Source organism: Xiphophorus hellerii, chromosome 1 (assembly GCF_003331165.1).
Source record: "Xiphophorus hellerii strain 12219 chromosome 1, Xiphophorus_hellerii-4.1, whole genome shotgun sequence".
NCBI classification, from domain to species: Eukaryota; Metazoa; Chordata; class Actinopteri; order Cyprinodontiformes; family Poeciliidae; genus Xiphophorus; species Xiphophorus hellerii.
In genome coordinates, this window is record NC_045672.1 from 734,961 (window position 1) to 760,431 (window position 25,471).

Below are 25,471 nucleotides of genomic sequence, written 5' to 3' on the forward strand. Positions count from 1 at the left end.
CTGCTTAGGTCTCCATTTGTTATATCTATACTTAAAATCCTTAGTTTGTGATTTATCATTTTTAGCCAAAGTTATTAAAATTGTTTAAGGCCTAAAGATCCACCTAAAGCGTAAAACTATCACAGTTTGACTGCCAGAATTTAGCCATATCATGTTTTATATGGGATCATGCTATTAGAGTTAATAACTGTGTTTACTTTGTAAATGTCTGAAAAACTTTGTCAATATTCTGCTTCTGTCGAAAAAACAGAACTTTGCATTTGCTGTGTTTCCATTAAGAAAACGATTAAAATCATGAGTGAATAAGTTTGTTCAAGGAGTAAGTCATTAAAAAAGATGTCACGCCACCATCCTCCCTCCACTTCCTGTCATCGTCTTTTCCACTTGCAGCAAAATCTGGTTGTTAATCACATTTTGATACAGCCAAAAAACACCTCATCATTGCACAAAAACGTTTCATTAAAAAATCTGAGGTTTTTTAAAATGTTTCCATTAAGTGCATTTATTTTCATAATTCCAATTTGCACAACTGAAAGGCAGCTACTGTCTCTATCACTAAAACAAGAAGCCTGCAGCATGCCAGCTAGATGACCACAAAATTAACTAGCTAACAAGTCATCAAGCGACCAACGTCTTGCTATACAGAGAAACTTAAAACAATATTTTACTTTTGAACTTTAACATTTATCTGCAGATTGTTCTATATTTGTAGTTTTCCAATATTTTATGTAGCTGTCAAAAAATGTACAACTTCCTGTTTAGCTAGTTCTGCTTCTACAAATGAGCATAAACACAGCTCCATTATCGCTGCTCTGGATTTCAGCTCTGTAGAGGCTGTAAGAAGAAGAAATATCTGCTACGCCTTGAACTGTTTAGCTTTTGATCCTAAACAAATGTAAGATGTGCCTGAAATATGAAACTTTGTACACTGAAGGTAAAGGCTCCAAAGACATACAGCTTGTCCTGATTCCTGTTGATTCCCTTTGCTCCCAATAAACACTGATATATTATCACCATATCAACCACAGACAGGATGTCTCACTCTCAGGAAAAACAGAAACCATGACTGAGCCTGAGGGAAAGCGCAGAGGGTTTTGAGGTTTAGTTGGGCTGTTTTTGTCTTTTGTTCCACTTAGCAGTGTTTGTGTTTGCAGCCCACAAACACTTACTGGACAGCATGCTGCTCTACTGTCTGGGCTGCGGTCAGGGCCATCGGTGGCTGTGGATGCCGTGACCCCGGGTGTGAACCTGAGCCTCACAGCTGCTCATTACGGTGCAGTGGAAGTCCTGGGATCTCTTTATGAGACATGGGAAAGTGGCAGGGATTTTCTGAAAGCACACAACTAAGCAGTTAAGTTAGATCAAAACGTCGCTAAGGCTAATACAGGCTAATGAAAATATTAAATGGTTCCAGAATGAAAAACAGATGTCAGCGGCATATGCTGCTGCTGCCTTACAGTCCAGTGGAGAGCAGAATGCAAAGGGAGGTTATGGATGACGTGAGATCAGCCCAAATGAGAAAATCTCACCAACTTTAAGAGATTTCTCTAACATTCAGATGTTGGCTGAGAATGATAAGAATTATTCACTGTTTTCTGTTTAAATGACCAATGGAGGAAAGATCTGAAAAATACAAGCAAAACTACAAACCCCTACATTGCCACTTAAAAAAACAACAAAGAATAAATGGGTTCTGTAAATAAGCAAGTTTTAAACATAAAACAATGACAGATGTGATTTTTAAAATCTTTTCTTGGTTTTATCCATAAAAGTCTTTTTTTTCTTTCAGTCTGAAATAACGGCACAGAGTTTCTTTTACCAATTCATATGGGTCAGCATTTATCGTATCGTTTATCATTTATCATGAATAATTTCTTATCATGGTAAGAATTTTGAATTATGGATGTCATGATACATTTCTGTTACTAAATATTATTTTTACTATTTTCTCTACTGTTTTTCTACAAGAGCATCAATAAGTATCTGAACCATGAAGTCTCTATGAAGTTTAATGACATAAATCTCACTTCATTAAGTGGATCAAATCATTTCAAACTGGAATATTTTTCAAAAGCTGTATTTATGTCTGCATCGCTATGAATGACATTATTTAAAGAATTGATAAATAGTTTATAATTTTTATTATCACAATATCACAATGAAATATCGTGATAAAGGTCTGATCTCGTATCGATGCGTCACACAGAGAGAGAAGAGTTTTTGTCCCCATCAGCTTTACTGATTTTATGGAAACAGATCCAGAGTCTTTGAGGATTTATTTTCTTTAGATTCATGGATTATGAAACATTATGTGAAGTGTGGCTCATCAGCCAGGTCCCTGCTTCACTGTCACCATGGCAACATGATGGAAACATAACCTACTCCAAAGCCAAGAAGGTTTCCAGCAGAGGCCAATTGCTTTAAGATGGTTCCAGTTTGTAGTAAACATCAGTTCTGTTTCCTGATGAAAAGCTTAGAAAACTTCATGCTGGTTCTGAATGCTCACAGTTCACTGAACAAGTGTCAGATTTATCTAGTTTTTGCTTTTTTGTTACATAGAAAAACTCCAGATAATCAAGTCATAACATCAGGCAATAATAACCAGAATAAATAGATTATATAATTTATTAAGCAAAAAAACAAAACAAAACAAAAAATTACCTGACTGTGTGAAAAGCCCATTAGCCCCTTTGTTAAATCCTAAACTCACTGTGATTAACCACATTTAGAGGAGAACTGAATTCAGGACAAACTGATTCCTGCCAGACCTGAAGCATCCAGCAATCATCTGATCTGAACAGAACCAACGTGACAAGTGAAGTAGGTTAAACGATCTTATCAAGCAAACTTCAAGTCATGATCTCAAGAAATTAAAAACCCAAGAGAAAAAAGTTACTGCCATCTGTCAATGTGGAGAAGTTAGAAATCAATTTCCAAAGTTTTGGGGCTCCAGAGACACACAGAGAGGCAATTATCAAGAATCATTTAGCAGCAGTGAATCTTTACAGGAGCAGCTGACCTACCTAAATCACTCTAAGATTGGATCAATAGCTCAGCCAGGAGGTCAGAGGAAAAACCCAGAGAAACATGTGAAGCACCGCAGTCCCAACCTGAGTCAGCTTGATCATTCAGCATTTTCTTTTTTTTTCCAAGATGGCGGCGCACGCAGTTGCAGCGGCTCATTGCTCTCTCGGTCGGTGCTATGTTTGGCTGCTTGTGTATGTGTTGATTTGTGTTCCGTACTCGTCATGTCGGACAAACAAAATATACAGTCGGGACGATCTCCTGACGATCGGTGCCCGCTACGAACTAGATGTTACAGCTGATTTTCAACGCTTGTTCAATATTCCGGGGGACATAGCGAGGAGCCCCGGCGCGCCGTGGATTACCATCGCAGCAGGGAGGAAGCGACGGCGGCGTAGAGAGAGAAGGCAGAAGCGGGGATGCAGGGCCGGCGTGCTAGCTAGGCTACGGAGGCAACCACACAAACCACCGCTCCCCAGCCTGTTTCTCTCGAACGCCAGATCCCTTGCAAACAAGATGGATGAACTGAGACTACAGGCTGCATCTCACAGCGCAGTGAAGGACAGCTGTATTCTTCTGATCACGGAGACCTGGCTGCATCCAGACGTAGCGGACTCTGCCATCGAGCTAGCAGGCTACACAGTACAGCGCCACGACAGGACGAAAGACTCCAGTAAGAGCAGAGGAGGAGGGCTCTGTGTGTACCTGAACAACACCTGGTTACTAACACAGCGACTGTCATCAGCCATTGCTCCCCAGACCTGGAGTATGTGACTGTTAGATGCAGACCAATATACTTCCCCAGAGAGTTCACCGTAGTCATGGTAACCGCTGTTTACATACTACCGGATGCTAATGCTAAAACAGCTATTGGACTTTTGCATGGCAGCATTAGCCATCTGCAGAGCATCTATCCAGATGCTGTGCACATCATAGCGGGGGACTTCAACCATGCAGACTTGAAGACGGCACTCCCCAAGTTCCACCAGCATGTAAAGTGTGCTACAAGAGAGGCTAACACTCTGGACAAAGTCTACTCCAACATCAAGCTAGGCTACAGGGCTAGACCACTTCCTCACCTGGGTCAGTCCGATCACCTGTCCCTGCATTTAATTCCTGCTTATGCCCCCCTCAGGAGAACTGCTCCAACCATCACCAAAACCATCAAATCCTGGCCCCAGGATGCAACACAGCAGCTGCAGGACTGTTTCGACAGGACAAACTGGGATGTTTTTGAACATCAGGACCTGGAGGTTTTTACACAGTGTACTGTGCTATATCAAGAACTGTATTGACACTGTAGCTGTGGATAAACACATCCGGGTCTTCCCAAACCAGAAGCCCTGGATGACTCAGGAGGTCCAGCGACTGCTAAAGACCAGGAATACCGCCTTCAGGTCTGGGGACAGGACCGTCTACAGTACAGCCCGAGCTAACTTAAAGAGCAGCATCAGAATGGCTAAGTCTGACTACAGGAGGAGGATAGAGGGCTACCTTGACAGCAACAACAGAAGGCAGGTGTGGCAGGGAATCCAGCATCTCACCAACTACAGGACCAACCTCGCAGCTGCGGAAGGCGACGCCACGCTGGCAGAGGAGCTGAACCTCTTCTTTGCCCGCTTTGAGGTGAAGTAGTGATGTTACGTGATGTGCCGAGGCTTCGAGGCGTGTGTCGAGTAATGGAGGGGGCGTTTCCGTAAAGCGCGTATCGAGGCTTGCTTCATTTAGGGGAGGAGCCGAAAACGATGACGTCCGAAGCCTCGCTGCCTGACTGTACCACGTGACTGCTTCGGGAAGTGGCTCAGAGTTTGGCGCGGGGTTTGACAGCTTTAGAAACCCCACAGGCTCCATTCAAAATGTGGGTTGTTGTAGGCGAGTTGCGGTCAGTTGAGAGAGTGGATAGAGTTTTGATAGTTTGGATAGCAGAGTTTGGATAATGGTTATTTAGTTTGAGACAGTTAGTTTGGTGTTTGGAGAGTTTAGGAGAGAGATAGATAGATAGGAGATTTAGGAGCGTGAGGACAGGATAGGAGTAGGATGGAGCCGGCGAGAAAGAGGAGGATTTCCCCTATGTGGGAACATTTCGATTTGATAAGCCCTAACAAGGTAAGGTGAACTGAACATTTGCAGATGCATTAGGTTTGCTTTTGAGGAACTGTATTTTTCACTGTTTCTTATTTTCTGTAAAGGTGAGGTGTTTATTGTGCTCCAAGGAGTTGGGGTACAATAATAACACCTCATCCATGTAGTGTCAAAAAAGAGAAATCGTTTGAAACCAAAAACTGTGGAGAAATTGTTGTTTCTTAATAAAAATGCATGAAATCATCCAAGTTACACAAGCATTAGTCTATTCACTACCCCCTCCCTAGTTCTACAAGCACTTTCACTGTCCTCTGCTTGATTAAGCCCAGGCCATTTTTCTAGAGTCACAGAAAAACATTATTACACAACATGCCATATCACATGACACTACTATTTTGGGAATAATTACACACAGAGAATACATTCAAACAATATTTTATTATACACATATGTGTATACATAATTTATGTAGACAAATGATTTCGTCCTACACCTTTTGTGAAGTCATTCCCAAGAGCCATAATAGACAAAAATTCAATGCATCACACGTGTTAAGATACAGCTGGCTGTTATTATACACCTGGCCAGTAGGTGGTTTCGTGTGCACATGAAGCTTCAAGAAATGAACCCTTTCTCGAACCAATTGGCTCAAGTGGTTCAATGCCTCATGAGGCTTCATCTCACCATCACTAAGGTGAAGCCAACAGAGGCAGCCACACTACACCAAGCGACCCACAACACCACACTCCTCGTTGTAGAGGAGCATGAGGTGAGGTGCACACTGCACCAGTTATTTGTTAATTCTTACATTGTGTGAATTGTGAGACAATTATTTTTTGTTTTTAAGCATATGCACTTGTAACCCACATAAAGTGGGTATGCCACTTTAAGAGAAGAGGTTAAGGAAGCTGGGTGGTCTGCCTGGCCAATGAGAAGTTTGGTTTCCAGAGCGTCTGGACCAATCAGGGTGCAGGCTGCCGTTGTGGATCCCGCCCTTCTCCCCCGGGTCTGCAGTACCGTTGGTTTTGCTCTAGAGATCCGACGCGGTGAGACTGCTGAGCGGGGCAGCGCCAGAGTATGTATCCCGACAGTTAAAAGTATTTTTTACGTGCTGTATTAACTGTATTGTGGATAAACTCTTTTGTAAATAGATTTTATGTTGATTGTCCAGCTTTTGTGCTGGAAATTATTTATTAAATGAATACAAACTGAACTTCAGTTTTTTACCGTTAGAGCCGTTAGGAATCGTTGGCTCTTTCTGGCAGTTATTTCAGCTTGTTCTTCGTAGATAAAAGGTAAAATTTAGGCTTTAACATAATTTTATTTTATTAAGTTTATATTATTTAGATCAAATATGCCTTGTTACATCGTTTAGTGCCCCACGCATCCGGATTGAGACCCACTATACGGTTGTCTGAAGTGTGTCGCACTGAGATCGGTGAGCATATTCGGAGCCTTTTATTTGTGTTTTTGTCGTTTGTTACATTGTTGTTAAAAAAATATCCGTTGTTTTAGTAACTAGGTAATGTTTTGTTACTGTGTTGGAAAGAAGGATTAAAGCTAGAACGGCTTGGTAAAGTCCTGTATTTCTGCTGGTCCTGTCTGTTGACAGGTCAGGTTTTTTTTTATACTGGATCATTCCTGAAGTGGATCCCTCCTTTGATATTGATGGCGAGCCTTCCCACCTGGACCTAAAGAGAGAACCAGATTTCGTCTATCCCATTTGGAGTCATGCTGCACCCTGCGGTGTGGTAGGAGAGCAACATACATCTTCACACACGGTTATGTGTGAAACCTACAACTGACATTCTCCATTATTATTGTTTCTTTTATTTATTGATTTTTGGACAATACTGTTTGGATTGTTTTATTTCGGACATTGTGACGCACAGCTGTGGTGGAAATTCTCCTGTGAATGAAGTTGAATCAAACCAAATTGGGATTAATTTGATTAATCTGCTGACTAATACAATTTGGAGTGCAGATTACCAGGGTGCACCCGAATTATTTGAAATTAAGAATTAGCACTTGGCCAAGTATTATTGTTATTTCTTTTTTTTTTTCATTTTATTGTGTGTAATTTTATTTTCATAATTGTGTGTTTTGTGCAACTGTTAATTGTGTGTTTTCTGTCACTAAAACCAGTTCTTTAAATACACCCAACTGCCCTTGTGTGTCATTTAAACACTCCACTGTGCTCCGATAGCCGAACCTATTGGCCCATTTATCCAAAATATATGTAATACCCTTCTCTACTGTGTTACACACTGACTGATGGCACATTTTAAATTTCGTTGTCCTTGTGACAATGACAATAAAGATTTATCTTATCTATCTCTATCTTAACAACAAGGTCAAAAACAGCACTGAAGGTAGAAACCACTGTTAACTACTCTGAACACAAATCCCCCCAAAACATCTCTATGACATTTCAGTGGACTGATGAAACAAAGGAGTTTAGTTCATTATATTTGGAATAAAAACAATGGAAATTCAGGAAAAACATCATCAAACATGGTGGTAGTAGTGTAATGGTCCAGGATGATTATCCAATGGAGTGGCCTAGTCAAAGTCTAGAGTTTAGGGTCAGTGGTTTAAACAGTGTGTTTATGTTCCAAAACCCTCCAATGTGCTAACTAGCTGGACAGATAGCTGCTGAATACTTCCTGGCCATAGTCTTACAGAAAGAGAGCTGAATGGCATTTCTGTGTTAAATTTATGTATCATTAAACTACAAATTCATCCAAACAAAATTTTGGGTGAGGAAAAAAAAAACATTCAAATCTTTGAGGGTCATTCCACTTCACACTATGCAGAAGAGGACTGGCAGCAAAGTTAAAATTTTTTCTTCCATTAAGACTCTGAAGTACGTCTGAAACGATCCCTCGAGTGATTCAAGTACCTCGATTATTAAAATTCCTTGAGGAAAATTTATCTGCCTCAAAGCTTTGTTAATTTATGTTTTATTATTTAAAGCGCTGTGTTCCGCCCGGGTCGTTATTTGCATTGCGCAGCGCTCTCACTTCCGCCTGAGTTGTTGACAAAAGCTAAGTGTTAGCAGCATAACGACCAATTTTCAAGTTCGGCCTGGGAGGATTCTATTGATTCATGATAATGTCCTGGTTTTTGTCGTTTTTCAGGGGACCAAAAAGCATCCTTAAAATGACAGAAGCAATACAGCAGCTTTTCTCCTCCGGGAGCTGCTGGTTCAGAGTGAACGGCGGGAGTATTTATACAGGTGAGCGGATAGATTGGACACTGTGGGTGGATGTTCGCAGCTTTACTGACTAACTGGAAAATAAATTTCATATCATCCCGGTCACAACAAATGGGTGGCGAAGCACATCGTGACATACAGTACAGACCAAAAGTTTGGACACACCTTTTAATTCAATGAGTTTCCTTTATTTTCATAACTATTGACATTGTAGATTCACACTGAAGGCATCAAAACTATGAATAACATGTGGAAATATGCACTAAACAAAAAAGTGTAAAACAACTGAAAATACCCCTTATATTCTAGTTTCTTCAAAGTAGCAACCTTTTACTGCTTTGCACACACTCTGCATTTTCTTGATGAGCTTCAACAGGTAGTCACCTGAAATGGTTTTCTCTTCATAGCTGTGCCCTGTCAGGTTAATAAGTGGGATTTATTGCCTTATAAATAGTCATGAAAATAAAGAAAACCCATTGAATTAGAAGGTGTGTCCAAACTTTTGGTCTGTACTGTACCTGGTAGATGTGTTTTTATGTGTGACGAACGAAGGTGTTAAATCCCGTTGCTAACATAAACACAAAAGCTATAAATGTCTGGGCAAGGTGAGAGTTCATCTATTAAACTGACTGAAGATGAATACATAAACCAAAAGCTGGAGTATAGACATTTTTTATAAGCGTATTTGTGAGCCTGCCTCTATTAAATTGAATAGAATTTCAGATTGTTGTATAACTTTTCTTCAGGTTAACTTAGAAAGTGAGCTATTATTGTTACAAGTTAATTTCTAAATTACAGAAAAGTTATTGTTAGGGAAGCTCAACTGTGAAAAATTGGACTGATGTTGATATGTGATAGAAATACTGCTGTTATGTTAGGTTTGCCAATGTTTTCTTTTATCTTTTATTTTATTTGATTACTCGATTAATTGTAAGAATACTTGATAGATTACTTGATTACTAAAATATTCGTTTACAACAGCCCTGCTCTGAAGATCATTGCACTTTGTCCACAGGTTTAATCATTTAGACAGTGTGAAACTGAAATAAAGAATAAGAAAAATACAAGTACAACATGTACTATTGTAATCTTCCATACATTTTCTCTACTGTGTAACATGTATGTTCGCATTGCAATACACATTAGAAGTAAGAAAAGCCATGACTGCTCTCTAAACATGTGGCTTATATGAAAGTTACGCAACAAATTTCTCTGATATAGTAAAACAAAGTGATAGGACTAGATATAAGTAAATAATAAACAATATACGTACAGACGATACCACAAAAGACGAAGGATGGAGGCAGATGCATGTGGATTACTATCATTCATCAAGCACCATGTAAACATCCATAGACTTCTTACTTCCTGTGATGTCACTGTTTTGGCTATTCACAAAATTACCTGTGGGGGTACTAAATTTTCGCCTGCAACAACACCAACAGCACAGTTGTTATTTCTCATTTTATCTGTGTATTAGTTCATCTTTGTGCAGACGTGCTGAATCCTTTAGCTTAATTAAGTAAAACCAGCTGGTCAAAATCAGAGTGAAACAGCAGCAGCAGGTTTCCACCATCCACCTTTTATCTACTGGATGCACAGAAAGCTGAGAACGGGCTCCTGAAGTTAGCTTCAGCCTAGTGCAGCTGAAGCAAACTTCTTCTTTTACTGCTTAACTGGAGAACAAACTGAAAACTAATCCTGTTGTTTCCACATCTCTGAAGTTTGCCACTTTAAACTCATTCTGTCTTTATGTTTTAGCTCCTTGCTAAACGTGTTTCACAAACTCCTGCAAATCATTAGCCAGCCACACTAATGAGCAGTTTGTTCTGCCCCGGCCAATCCGCTCCAGCACTTCCTGCTTCTTATCACTGACAAATCGAAAAGAGCAGACACTGATTCACTGCATCTGCATTTCCGACATTCAATCGCACCAACTTATCTGTGCCGTTGTGAAATGAGACGGCAGAGAGAAGAGAGCAGCTTAAAGCTTCTGCATGAAGGATGGCTCATGCTTAAGAGGTCTGCCACACCAATCAGCCGGCCAGGCAGCATATCAGTGTCAGTTCACTGAGGAAATGTTTACAGCAATTCAATGTTTGGCATTTAAAGAGCAGAACTGTCCTTTCCATAAAACTACTCCACAAAATAAAGCAGGTGTGTATTTAGCCTTTAGTAAACAGTCATGAAATGTCAAATGTGCAGAAAAAGTTCAAATGCCAAGAGGCAGTTTGAATGTAATATATTGGTATCGGCTGACAGACACAAACCTTCTCTTATCAGCTCTGACTTAACCTGCTGTAAACTACCACTGTATATTAAATAAATAAAATTATCAATAAATTGTCCATTGTATCAATTGATTATTATCATTATTATAACTATAAAGTTGCTCTCTGGTTTCAGGACCTGGTCTTATTCATAAAAGTATGTTTACATTCATATTCATTCAGTCCCTTCTGAAGGTATTAACATGCCAGGATCCATTAGATAAGGAGAAATGTGTAGCTATGAAATGAAATATAAATTATTTTTTATAAAGTGTGGTGTATTATCTATGCTGAGCTCCTTTTTTGTTTAGTCCTATTAAAATCTTGGGATGCATCCATCCTCTTCTTTGACTTCCAATACCGATATTGTATATTGTTTAGTATCGGCTAATACCTATCCAATACAGAAAATCAGCTGCACTGACTTTCTTTTTATTAAACACAGACATAAATGTACTGAGTTATAAATTTATTTAATAACTCTGCACCAGTACAGCTCATGTAAATACACCAACAGCTTCACAACATGTAAAAACAGCTTAAATTTAATTAGTCAGTGTGATGAGGAATAGAGCAGCTAGTAAAACATAAATAATAAAGAAAATAATAAAAACTGATAAAAACAACAAATTTACTACATCAGTCAAATGTGTAAAAAAAAATCGCAACAAATCTATCAAACGGTTCTGAAAGAGCAATTAGGAATTATAAATATAATGTAAAATAAATGATAAAGCATGACGAAAGCATAGAATTAGACTGAATAGATCTGCCCTCATGGATCAGGCCCATTGTCACTGAAAAGCTCATCTAGAAATGTTTTCAATATCTGGACAGATGACATGAATTTCAAATCAGTGCATCTCTAATACGGTTGTTGGATGAGTCAATGTGAAAAAGTTTCAGGTATGAATATTTTCCTGAGCCTCATGAGTGTAGAAACTTTGTTTGTTGGAAAATGCCTGGATCTGTTCCCTTTTTGTTGAAGGTTTCCCCTAAAAGCAGCAGTTCTGCTTGAACAGATCCTGGCTGAGTGATGCGTCTTTCCTTTAACCTCGTTCTTCCGCTGTAATATTACGAGGAAAACACCTGTGTCTACAAAACAGGTTTCTGTTAAGGCCTCCTTGTTGCAGGTAGCAATTTAGTTAGCGCACAGCTCCAGTCAGTTCCACCCAGCGTGTTTGAAGTTTAGAGGAATAAGAGCTGGAGGAGCTCAGAATGGCTCAGCGGGCCAATTAAACAGAACCAAACAGGAGACATAATCAGTCCAGATTACAGCAGAAGCTCCATTTGTGAACGTTTTAATGACTGTAGGGAAAAATGCATACGGGAAGGAAAACTAATCCCATCATTACCAGTTTAAAGGTTTAGTTATTTTGCATTACCTGATTAATGACAGACACTTAATCGAATGTTTTCTCCAGGAATGCATACATCAACTATTCCATCCTCTCCTCTGTTCCCTGTTTGACATGTCGGCCTTAATTTCAGACACCATGCCTGGGATTTCCTGACACCATGTCATTATTGCCAGGCGACAACAAGCCAAGAATATTGTTTAGGTTCTACAGAGCCTGAGGTTCGTTTTACCCATAGCCTCTGAAGGCATTGGAGAAACTGTCCAAAAGTCAGGGAAATACCCAGCGAGACAGCCTCTGTGAGTTTTTTAGTTAACTTGAGGTGTTACTTATTCATAGAATGTAATTAAAGATTACAACTGTTCATGTCAGTCCTCCACCATCTACTGAAGAGGTTAATAAGAAATGAAAAGCCAGGTAACCTCCTGTAAAATAAAAACACCTCATGTTATGTCTGGCAGCTTTCTGATGCATTAATGTAGCCGACATCTCATTCAGAGCTAAGAACTTGCTGGCAGCAAACCCAGAACCTTGGTCAACAACTGGCCAAGGTTCTGGGTTCACATAACTGGCGTTATGTGAACCCTGAAGGTAACTGCGGCAACACGCTGAGGTTTAAATGGCCCACCTGTCATACAGGTGACCCTATATGGCTGCTTCATTGGGCTACAGGTTTGTGATTTAAAGAGAAAAACAGGAAGCATGAAATACGATTTCACACAGCTATTTTAAAAAAAAGGGAAAATCCAGAAAAAGAATCTAATTTTAAGTTGTTTTTAATTTTTTTAAATTCATTTTTCTCTTCACGGAAATGCTAGAAAACATGGCCGACCACGCCATTGGAAATTAACTATGACAAAGAGATCAACTTAGACATCATCAGAAACTCCAAAATTCCATATTTCTCCCTATAAGTGAACGCTTCATGCTCAGGAGCAAGTACATGGCACAGTCACACTCTTAGGTAAGAATGCTGTTGCTGAGAGAAGAAAACTCAAAAGCTGTTTCAGCATCGTTTTAAAGTGAAGACAGGAAGAAACCGTTTTAAAGGAACTGAAAACAACTATTCAAATCAATAATAAGAATGTTATTAAAATAATGGTAAATCAGGGCTTCGCTTTCATTTGTGTTTCCATTAAGCATTAATTTGCTTAACGGAAACACAACAATTTAAGTAAAATGTTTTGTCGCTATGATGAGGTTTTTGTTACTTTATTGAAATTAGTTTATTCTGTAAAACTTTTTTTCTGATCACACAAGTCACACAATCAATAACTGGATGTTGCCACTAGACCAAACCATGAAGAAGAAAGCAGGAAGTAGTTGGCAAGTCTCTTTAATAACTTACCGCATGCTATTAAAGTGAATTTAAATGTGTTTCTTATTTAATTGAAACACCACTATTGTGAAATTGTGTTTTTTAACGTTACCCTGACAAAGTTTTGCACACATTTGTAATTGAAAAGTAGCTGCTGAGGTGAAACTCTCGGGTGCGGCTGTCTTTATGGTCCTCCTGTCTTGATTTCAAGCTGAAAAATAAATAAATGGAATGGAGCCCTGTTAATATTCAGCAAAGCTTTCATGGTTGTACTCTTTTTATCCTTGAGAGTTTTACAACTTTTGAAGAGCATGTTCTGTAAGTAGACTGGTCAGAGCCCTTCGTCTGGTATTGGATGACTGCCACCAGAGCCACTCTTGCCACTTCTCCTCTCCCAACCCTGATATATTCACTCATCCCAGCTCTCTGCCTCGCTCCAGCTCCCTTCCCCCTCTCACTTGGCCCCACTCTCTCAGTCTCAGCACAATCAAGTGCTCCCGTCAGCGATGGGCATTTCATTACCCGAGTGCCAATTCCTTAGCAACCAGGCAGGTACAAGAGCACTTTAGTAAACACTGGAAACTGAATGCAAATAGGAAGGCTGATGCCAGTGCCCTTACTCACTATATGCTTTGTATTAGAAGCTGTTCACTAAATGTGAGCAAGTCAGAGTGATGGAACTTTGGTTTGGACTAAATATGTACTCAAACAATCCACACAATGACTTAAACATCTGATTTGTGTCACAGTAGAGCCAAAAACCGTTTCCTGCAGCCATTCTGCTTTGTAATGATCTACAGCAGGGGTCGGGAACGTATGGCTCGCGAGCCAGGTGTGGCTCTTTTGATGATTGCATCTGGCTCTCAGATAAAACATAAAATATTTAATTTGGATGGATTAAAACAAGTTTTTATCCATCCATCGATTTTCCACCGCTCATGTCCTGTTCGGGCTTGCTATTGGCTGCAGGAGCAGTCCATTATTTTAATTGGATGATAATAGCCTACGTTGGCTGTTGCTGGGTAAACAGGTAAATGCCCCCTTTTGAATCAGTCTGCTCGGGCATTAGCTCAAAGCTAACCCTTCGACGAAGAAGATGGCGAAAAGAAAAAAAGACGAGGAGTATCGTACATTTCAGGACGAATGGACCGAAGAATTTGCCTTTGTGGAGAGAGCAGGTTCTGCGGTGTGTCTAATTTGCAATGACAAAATTGCGTCGATGAAACGGTCAAATGTAAAGCGGCACTTCGACACACGCCATGCTACCTTTGCGTCAAAATACCCGGCGGGAGACAGCAGAAAGAAAGCGTGCCAAGAGCTACTGAGCCAAGAGCTAGCCAGCAGCAACTCCGCGTATAGACCCGACAAGGCGACTATAATTCCACTAGCTTTGCTGGATCTTTAGCAATAGTGAGGAACGGAAAACCATTCACAGATGGCGAGTATGCTAAAACGTTCATGCTGGATGTAGCCAATGAACTTTTTGATGATCTTCCGAACAAAGACAAGATAATCAAACGGATAAAAGACATGCCTCTGTCGACAAGAACTGTTCATGATCGCACCATCATGATGGCAAACCAAGTGGAGGAAACGAAGGTGAAGGACATAAATGCAGCGCCGTTCTTTTCCCTGGCTTTGGATGAGTCAACAGACGCAAGCCATTTGTCACAGTTCAGTGTGATTGCAAGATGTCCTGCTGGTGACACTCTGCGTGAAGAAAGTCTTGCTGTTCTGCCAATAAAAGGGTCCACAAGAGGTGAGGATTTATTCAAGTCTTTCATGGAGTTCGCTCAAGAAAAAAATCTACCTATGGATAAACATCTCAGTGTGTACTGATGGTGCTCCGTGTATGGTGGGGAAAAACAAAGGATTTGTGGCGCTTCTCCATGAACATGAAAATAGACCCATCCTAAGTTTCCATTGCATTCTACACCAGGAGGCACTTTGTGCTCAGATGTATGACGGGCAGCTTGGTGAAGTGATGTCGCTGGTCATTCGTGTCATCAACTTTATTGTTGCCCGAGCCTTAAATGATCGCCAGTTTAGAACACTGCTGGATGAAGTTGGACATAACTATCACGGTCTGCTTTTGCACAGCAATGTGCATTGGTTGTCAAGAGGGAAGGTGCTTTGCCGTTTTGCGGCTTGCCTGGACGAAATCCGGACTTTCCTTGCAATGAAAGGCATCGAGCATCCTGAGCTAGCCGAAACTGAGTGGCTCCTCAAGTTTTATTGTCTTGTGGATGTGACTGAACATCTGAACCAGCTCAACGTGAAAATGCAAGGCACTGGAAATACATTCTTATCTCTTCAACAAGCCGTGTTTGCTTTTGAAAACAAGCTGGAGCTCTTTATCATGGATCTTGAAACAGGTCGTTTACTACATTTTGAAAAATTGAGACAATTTAAAGCCATCAGCAAATCCATGCAGCACCAGAAGTCGCATTAATGGTGAGTATTATAACAACATTACTTAAAAGAATAAATTCAGAGGCTTATTATACTCACATTTAGTTGAATTCAGTCTTAAAATATATTATATGGCTCTCACTGAAATAAATTTCCAAATATTTTGCTTTCATGGCTCTCTGAGTCAAAAAGGTTCCCGACCCCTGATCTACAGTGATACAGTCATCACTGGTGAAAGTCGTGTCAATTCCAGGCTTTAACGGTGCTTTTAAACCACTATCTTCTCTGGGTGAAATTATTACACAACAAACAACTTTAATGGATTAAATAAAAAGATCTCTGAATTTAATCTGGGCTTTTGTTCGTCCACAAAGGTTCAACATTATATAGATCTTAAATGCAGCCACACATCCCAAATAATGTTTGGATAAATCACCCTTAGAAAGGATCAGAGAAATCATTCGCTTACTTTCGCACCAAAAACATCAATGTATAATTCTAGTTTGATATTTGACCACTGACCTTATCAAAACGGTTGAGATTCTTCCAACTGGAAACTGGTGGAAGCATTAGTTCACTTCGGAGTGAGTTTAATATCACCACCCACTGAGATCGGAGCCAAACAAAATGCCTGCTCCAAAACCAGCACCTTTGAGCTCAAATGAAGTTCCCAGCTACACATATGGGCAGGCCAGATGCCTTTTTGAACAAAAGTGTCATCGATGAACAGAGGCATGTGGCGGCGAGTCAAGGTGAGGCTATGAACAAACAGCTAGATGGTTGGAACTAGCAGGATACTGATCCCAAACACACATCAAAACTGGCTTTGGAATAGCTAAAGCAGACTAACAATAAGGTTCTGGGACGGCCCTGACCTCAACCCTTCTGAAATTTACTCCTTCACTTTAAAAACCGAGTGTGGCAGGAAACCAACCACATGACCATCTACCAATTCTCCTAAGGCTCAATAAAAGTACCGTGGTACACAGCATGTAATTTATCTGCAAAGGGACATCTCACTAATTTTTGGTAGTGAGTGTATTTATGTATTTGTGCCTGTAATGTTTGATGTTGAGTCTGTTCTGGTTCCAGGCTGTATAGTCACACCAAGGTTGGAATGAATCACCCAGAACCCTAATCTATGAGAGTCATGCCCATTATGAATGAATACAGCTTCTGCTCTGCACCATGCTGTTGTTTTTAACATGTAAAGATTGAAACCCAAAGGCGAAAGAGTATGAATTCCACTTGCACCAATCATTTTTAATAAAACAGAAATATTCCTTGTTTGGTAATCAGGTTATGGCTGACGTCTACGAGACCGGAGAAAACTTCTGCTTGTAGTCCTTTCAGTGTTCTTGAAGCAAAGGGAGTAACTTTAAAAAGTATCTTGGTCATTTTATAGAGGGTGGATCAATATGTCTAAGTAGTTCCCATAAATAATAATAATCCTTCTGGGCCTCTGCCAGTGGTGAACTGCCCGATCCTTTGTCCTATAAATGTCACTGTAACTTGATTTAGCATGACTGATTGAGACATATTCCGAGTCCCTGGAACAACTGGTTTATTAAGCAGGCCTCTGCAACCAATAAGAGCTGCACTAATGTTATACTTCAATACAAAGAAGACAAACCTTGGAGGTAATAAAGAGAAAGTGGGAGCAGTCAGGGGACATACTGTATCGGTGCTGGCCTCAATTAGTTTATGTGGATTTAGGCCTCTGCGTCGAGCCTGCATTTTGGTAAAGTGTCTTCAAACAAGACAATAAGTCCTTCCCTTGCTATAGTATTGCAGTTGAACTCTGACCTCTAACCTTTCTTTAAAGAGAAAAGTCCTAAAAGGTTTAATAAACCACCACATTACAGGGTTAATTGATTTTACCAGAGGCTGGATGACAGCAGAAATAAATGTCTCTAATGTCCAATAGTACAACGGGTTAGTTATCTCCTTAAAAGTGACCACAAGTTTTCAGTTCAGCAATTATCTAAAGAGTATTCCATCCCCCAGGCTGGAGCAGGAGAGAAACGGCCATCATCAAGTAAAATGACCCCTAATGCCTCCTGAACAGAGCAGCTAATTTTACTCGGCCAAGCCATTAGAGGACAAAGGGGTCGGCCGAAGGGAGGAGGACGCTCCCAAACCCAGCCACCGCACCCCCCTCTGGAGGATGTCCAATCATATGCTTCCCCCACAGCCCCAGCACTCCTCTGACCGTGATTCTCAGCACACTTCAGCCTTCTGGCAGCAATGGAGCAGGACAGCACATGCAAAGATGGAAAGGAAAGAAGCAACAAATCTGGAATGGAAAAAAGCGACTGGGAGGTTTGGTGATCACTCAGATTAAGTAATCTAAATAAGAGGACGTGTGCTGAAGCTCATAACAGTCATCGCATCAGGTATGATAACCATGTTTGCAGATGACTTTGAGGCCTAGAGAGAACTTGTGAAGGAATCTTACAAGCAGGGCAGGGGAAGTGGAGAGGTTCGGGTGGTGCATGCCGATGCACACTTAATCTTCAAAACACTGAATAAAGTTGCAGTCCTGACATCAAAGTGGCATGGTGTTTGAGCGCACAAACATTTAGAGCCCTGCAAAGCGGTCACAGAAATACATCCACGCATTGACTGGTTCCAAGCAGAGAAGAAGCAGCCTGCAGAGGGCAGAGCGCACGGCCGCAGGAGGCTTTTTGCTTTACTCTGAGGGCAGGGCAAACAATATCATGAACCTGGTGCTGCAAGGTTCCAGCCTCACCAAGCTCTGACTTGGGTCTCACCACCAAGTCAGCGCTTTGGTAGTGAGGCCCTGATGGAAGATAGGTTGGTGGGAGGGAAAGGTTTTAGGAAGCAGCAAGTCAGCAACAAAGGCTAAACCCCCCCCAATAGGAAACCTCCTGCCACACCAAGGTTGGCCTCCAAAGCTTTTGTCAATACTAATATGAAAAGGAGAATCTCTGACAGGAGCCGCAGGGTGATAATTTACAATCTTCTCCATCCCTGAGCATCGCCTTGACTCAGACGCTGAGCTTCAGCTCATTCCTTCCTACGGCCCCATTTACATGGAACCACTGTTCAGATAAACACGAATGTTTGTTTCTTTTTGACTCTCCGGCTCTTTCGAAAGCAGGAGTTGATGCCACCACAGAGGTGTGAAGTACTCCACAGACGAAGGCAGAACGCACAGCGGTAGGGTTTATTCTGCGCATGCACAGCCAGAAAACAACAAACAAACTGTTAGCATTGTGCTAATTAACCTGATCAGTTTGACACCATAAGAAATGTGTTATATGAGCACTTTGTTCATGTGAGGCAGGTTACTGTTAGTAATGAGATGAAACCTAAGGGTCAAAAGCCCATGCGCATCTGATGACGTTCTAAAATCACAGTGCCATCTAGTGGCCTGGCCTGACAACTACAGCAGACTCAGGGTGTTTTGGCAGTGCCGTCTAAAATGTGGAACTTTTGCCCAATCAATATCCAAATAGGCCTGTTGCAATATGCAACAATCAATTACATAATAAACTGAAACCAGCTCAATCATTTCCAATTGCATGATTTATTGTTTTTCTCCTCTTTCTCTTTTTACCAAAAACTGGATGATAAAAGTGTTCAATCTGGTGTTTTGGTCTCAACTGGATCCTTTTTGAAGGATAATGTTGTTTACAGAGACTTCATATTTCATCTTATGTGTTGATATTTTTAAATGTCTTCCAGTTCCATTGTTAGAATTTTAAGATTTGTTAATCTTTGAGAATGTGTTCTTGCATTATTATGTCATTACTCGAAAATGGTCTCAAAACAACCATTTATTGCAATCACATCTGGGACAATTTATCATCCAGCTGAATGCGATACCGTGACATCTGAATGAACATACCAGCTGTTTCCAGGCAGCGGTCTCATGTAACTTAGCCTCATTGAGTTGCATCTTCCAAGTTGGGTTTGGATGAAAAAAAAACATCTTTATTTCAGTTTTTTTTTTTTTTATTTAGCCAACTGGCATCGGAGTGCGGTTAAATTCAAAAGCTTGGTCTGAGGAGGTTTTCTATTCTGCTTCGCTGCCTGAATGACAAAAAAAAGCCAGAGAAACTCTTCATCCCTGTCTAGATACAAATACACAAAGTATTTTAAACGTCATAGACAGAAGTACTGGGACACACACTGGAACCAGAGCCGCCGCCTGCAGCATCTCCATCACTAATGCTGGAACGGGGAAAGGGACGCTCCCAGGGAGGAGGCCTGAAATAAAACTCTGTCAGTTACTTGGAGGGTGGCTTAGGGAGGCATCATCATGGATCTTAACTGTTCATCTCCAAGCAGCCGCCTTATTTGCCTGGTGGATTTCATTTCAGCTCCTTTCACAGAATGATGGTGGGAGCGAAAAGAGAGCTAATCCAAAACACACCTTTAAAAACTCTGATGCATTATGCACAATCAACACTGATTGTTCATAATTTATTACCCACTGCTAAATGGAGGTATTTGCTTGCGCCTCTTGTTTTTAATTATTTGTCTTCTAACTGTACTAAATGAGAGTCCAGTGATACAATGCTGTTTCCTCAGGAATTCACTTAGACACTAGCAGTTCTGTTCCTCCTGAAGTAAAATCATGAAGTAAAAACAGTATGCAGAAGAGTTAAAAGAAATAAGTGTTCATAAAAAACTTCAACCCAAAGGTGATTAGTCACTCTGCAGCCTGCAGAGTGCAGGACAAATGGAACAGCAAGAAACTCTCAGTACAAAGGTGAATCCAGCAAACAGCGAACTGGCCTTACAGCACTCTGAATGCTCACACTCTGGTTCTTCTGTCATATTACACTTTTTAGTCTATGAAAAATCCTGGATGCTGCTTTGGTTACAAATAAGAGCCACAAACCTTGTAGACTTTAGTATTAACTTTAGTAAAACCAGGAGTCAATAGTGACTGAGTTGAGTTTGTTCTAATGCCAAAGCTACATTTGTTTTATATTTCTCTACATAATGAAATGTTGTAAGCTTGGTGTTAGCTAGTAAATTTACATGGATATCTATTTTTCTATCTAGTTTTTTATTTCAAAAAAAGCTAAGCTGATTTGTATTCCCTCTGAATAACAGTCACTATTAAACATTACAATACAAACCACTGACTCAACTATTCAAATGGTTTTGAATCAGAAAACAATGTGTCAACAATGCCTGATAACATTTCAGATTACATAACCATTCTGTCTAGCTCCTGTTTCAGAGCATTAGTGTGTTTGTTCCAATTCAAAATCAGTTTTAATTTGGAGAAATGAGGATATTAAAAGGATAAAAGGTCTGATGCTGAATGAGGAATCTGTTCGCGTCCAGCAGTCTGTGCTGCGGGCTGTCTAATGGACACCAGGGATTTAGGAATTGTGAATAGATGGCACTACAGAAGATTTGCTGCCACATAGTGTAAGCTTGCTTAAGAGCACCAGGCGGGCGAATGTGTGTGGACTTCATCACAGGGTTTCCCCCAGAAAACTTTCTAAGCCTGGTGGTCGGGGCACCGAGGCGGTCCACCGTGTTTTGGTATTAAAAGATGTTAAGCAGACAGGAAATTTAAAAATATTACTGTGTAATTATATGTTACGGGAAAACCTTGCCAGTGAAATGATATTTAAACCCACAACTAGTCTTAAAAACAACAAATCAAAAAACACAATTAAAATGAATACCAATTATTTGCACTTCTGTTTAAATCAAATTAAGTCAGCGGCTCCATAAGGCCCCCAGGGCTTCAGGGGCCCCATGAATACTAATATTTTAACACAAACTACAGATACATAAATTTGTTTATTCAGATCATCAATGCTGCTGAATTTGATTTAATGGTCTCAGCTTAAATAAATTACAATTTTTTTAATTGTTTAACATTTATATTTTATGTAAGATTTTAAGGAGCTGGCAAGTTTACTTTGTCAAAGATGAAAGAACAATATTCATAGTTAAATTGTTTTGTTACCATAGCAACAATCTGATACTGTAAGTTTAATCTTTGAGTTTGAGCGCTGTTTATTCACAAATACAAATAAGTAAACTGCATTTGCTAATTTATATCTTATTTTATAACTGATTGCTTTTTAGATTGGCCAATTAAACTACTCCCCGTCTCCCAGATTTCATTAAATCTAACACAGAAGCTGTTAGAGATGCTGATGTTTTTGGCAGCAAAAGGGGCCCGTAAATCAAATTCTGCTCCAGGCGTCATATAGCCTTGGACCGGTATTCTGACTATCAGTGCTACCTCGTCAGATTTTCCTTCTGTAGCACGGATAGATAGCTAAGTCTATCTGTCAGTGCTACGCATCCAAAACTCCTACTGTCATGTTTACAAACAGAAAACTATAGCGGGTTGTGTTAATGTTAAATATATTGGATAACATTATGAGTGATGGGTGTAGGAGCTATTTGTCCATTTTCAGTTAAATCTTAGAATTTAGTTTTTTTAAATTTTTTGCTTATTTTCTAGTTGATTTATAATTAGAATTTTTGTTTAATTTGTTATTTAAAATAAGTTCTTTGGTTAGTAATTCACTTAATTAGTTAATTCATTTCAGTTTGCGACGTGGGTGTTTCACAGTATAAATACGTAGATTTTAAATAGCTCATTATGCACGTGGGTGGTCATATGGTTTTTTACCAGTCAGCCAGTCTATCCAATCAGTCAGTCATCAGTCTGTCAGTACATCAGTCAGAGAACAGGTGCAGGAATCAGAGCAGGAAAAGCAGCAGAGTCCTGTGAACCTGTGACTTGTTGGCCTGAATACGGAATAAAACAAAGAACTGCATTTTGACCATTTTGATCTTTTGGACTGTGTAAGCCCGAATCCTCGGTGCATCAGGTGACTATTTGAGTTGGATTCACCTTTTATTTTGATCATCTTTAAGTCTTAAGTTTTTTTATTTTAGAATTTGAGTCACTATAACAGCACTATAATGGCAAATAGTGACTATTTGTCACTATAGTGACAAATAGTCACTACAACGGGACTGAAGTGGAAGCTTAGGACTTATGCTTAGCTTAGCATTGGAACAATTTATATCCATGACAAAACCACAAGAAGATCACTTCCTTTATCTGAATATTCTACCTGTTTAAAATAAAAAGCTATAGATGTATGCACTAATCCTTTTAGTAGAATATCCTACCTGTTAAAAAATACTGTAAATACAGAGGCGTTTGTATTACTATTACACTAGTTAATAAAGAGTGTTATTAAACTGAAATATTTTAAAGTATAGAGACAAAAAGCCCACAAATTTTGTCCTGATTAACCGCCAAATAACTTGTTTACAGTAACGACATTGCAGACGGCAAACTAAAGTCATTTATAAATATATTTACAAGCTGCCTGTCATGTAAACTAAAAATATGAAGTAATACAGCAGCTTAATGGTATAAAATAAATTAAATAAAGCTTACCGTAATCTCCGATGAGATAAAACACATGAAACGAAAACTTCCACAGGTAGGACGTATTTATAAGACATCTGCTGAGTAAGCAGTATGTGACGTAACATCGATGTTCGCATTACCACAAGGTAGGACGGATTTACGGGTAGCACAAATGAACAGAACACCGGCCCTGCATGATGAGTTAAATCCTCTGCACTGCACAGAGATGTGGAACAAACGGGAGATTTAAATTAATGCTGCTAATGTGGCTTTAGTAGCTCTTCCATTTCGTGTCTATTGAGTTTTTAACAAGGGGACACAGAAACTATTTTGGTTGGTCCAGTTTAAGGGACGAGTTCCTCAGATCTCCATGCAACCGTGCACATTAACTCTGTCTGACTAAGTGGACAAAGCATTTGGCGTGGTTTGATTCTTCGTGTAATCGGAAAAATAATACTAAAAATAGTAAAATAACATAAAACCAGCGTGATGCGTGACTACGAGGCGAGCGCTAAAGCTCCTCATTGGGCTGAACCTGCATGATGAGGTCAGAACTGGTTCATTAACCACTAACACACCGGTCAACTGGGAACACATACATGAATTTATCAGCGCAGACAGAGCCACACGCTGGGCAGCGTGTTGAGATGTAAAAGCTGCACAAAACTCTTTCTCCACAAATATAAATCATTCTCACCACTCGCTCAGCAACTTTGAAAACGCCACTACAAGTTATTCCTGGTTCATGTAGAGTTGCACAGCCAGAGCTAACATGCTGGGGTTTAAACTCCTACCTTGATCAAAAACTCTGCAAAGAAACACAATTCCTCACAGGGGGTTGATGTAAATATCCATACAGGTCAGCCTGTGTCCAGCTTGAGTGAAAGGAGACGTGGGATCTGCGCTGAAGTTAATACAAGACATCCAGCTGCTGCAACGCGCAAGGCATCGCGCAGAGTCTCCAGCTGTCTGATTGGTCTGGATTTAAATGCATAAACTATAAACCTATCTTCTATAAACAAATATTTTAGGAATAATTTTGCTCCGTCAATGAAACGCTCAGAGCAACAGAGACGCTTGCAACCCGGCTTAAAAAGAAAAGAAAAGAAATTAGCGATTTTTTTATTATTATTTTCATAAAAACATAAACAGGAAAGGCTTAGCCTGGCGGTGGGACTAGTAAAGCATGGCGGGCCGCCAGGGCTATAACACACTGGGGGAAACCCTGCATCGTTTTCATCATGAGGTCCATGAGCAAAGATGAAGTCCAGAAGCAGTCAGTTCATTCTGTCGTCAGACAGGCTGCCTCTTCATTCTTTGCTTTCCATTTTCAGAAAAGATAAAAAGGAGCAGCAATAGGTCCTGCTGGCAGAGGCACCAAAGCAAAGCTGAGAATGGAAAAAAGAGGAGTGGTAGAGGGTTAAAGGAAGAGAAAAGAGAGGAGAGGAATGGCCTCTCAACTCAGTCCCATTGTTTAGATGCAAATTTGAGCTGATCAGGATTCTGGCAGCATCCTGACCAGAAGAACTTTAATGTGCTCAGGCTGAAGAGATGGAGAGCCAAACACAGAGACACAAACTGAGGGCAACGGTGTAATTAGGAGACAGACATGTGGAAACCCGGACGGCAGCAAGGAGCCAGTGACAATCGGAGTAGAAACCAGTTAAGACACATTAAACGGACACAAACATTTCCAAAATGTTCCCATCAGACTGCTTTCTTCTCAATCTAAAGTAAAGCAGCTGTATGTTGTTTGGGTTTTTTTACCTCTCCAGGGGGTCTTTTGTGGGCTCTAGTGTCCCTTATATCAGTGGTCCCCCACCACCGGTCCGCAGACCAATTGGTACAGGGCCGCGCAAGAAATAATGAACTACTTCCGCATCTTTTATTTTGACAAATCCTAAACCGGATTTTACCGGTTACGTCTTGCGCGTCAAAATTGAGCCAACTTGCAGCAGAATGAGTAACAAAACAACAGCGGAGTACTGCACGGACCCCCCGGTCCGCAGCAAAATTGCGAAGGGCTGACCGGTCCGCGCGACTAAAAAGGTTGGGGACCGCTGCCTTATATGACAGTGGGCTGACAGGAAACTGGGAAAGACATGCGACAAATATCGTCTGGTCCGGGAGTCGAACCCGCGACGGCCGCGTCGAGGACTCAAGGCCTCCAAATATGGGTCGCGCTAACCCCTACGCCACCACGGCACGCCCCAAGCACCTGTTTGTTGACGATATCACTGTTTAAAATCAATGTCTGGCATTTTATGTACTATTGTTAAAAGCCTAATTTAGTTTCAAGCACTGATAAGTAATTTTGGATATTGTCCACACAAAGTGTTTCAAAATGTTTTATAAAGAGTAAACCACAAAAATGGCATAAAAGGCTACAGT

General features: G+C 40.4%; 2 protein-coding genes and 1 long non-coding RNA gene across 11 annotated transcripts in view; 2 read left to right on the top strand and 1 right to left on the bottom strand.

The window, feature by feature from the left end:
* The window catches only part of agrn (agrin), a 466,151-nt gene that overhangs the window by 419,908 nt on the left and 20,772 nt on the right, over positions 1 to 25,471 (bottom strand). The gene's annotated exons all lie outside the window — the stretch shown is intronic.
* The window catches only part of LOC116720089 (uncharacterized), a 48,113-nt gene continuing 25,778 nt past the window's right edge, over positions 3,137 to 25,471 (top strand). The window contains exon 1 of the mRNA XM_032563139.1: positions 3,137 to 3,697. Coding sequence (XP_032419030.1) covers positions 3,154 to 3,697 — 544 coding nt within the window. The 5' untranslated portion in view covers positions 3,137 to 3,153. The remainder of the gene's footprint in view (positions 3,698 to 25,471) is intronic.
* On the top strand, positions 5,970 to 7,366 carry LOC116720148 (uncharacterized). 2 transcript variants are annotated; one of them, XR_004339331.1, is made up of 4 exons: positions 5,970 to 6,181; positions 6,340 to 6,401; positions 6,482 to 6,544; positions 6,719 to 7,366. It is a non-coding gene; the product is annotated as an uncharacterized LOC116720148 (long non-coding RNA). The 2 variants fall into 2 exon arrangements; XR_004339330.1 differs by having other exon boundaries at positions 5,970 to 6,401.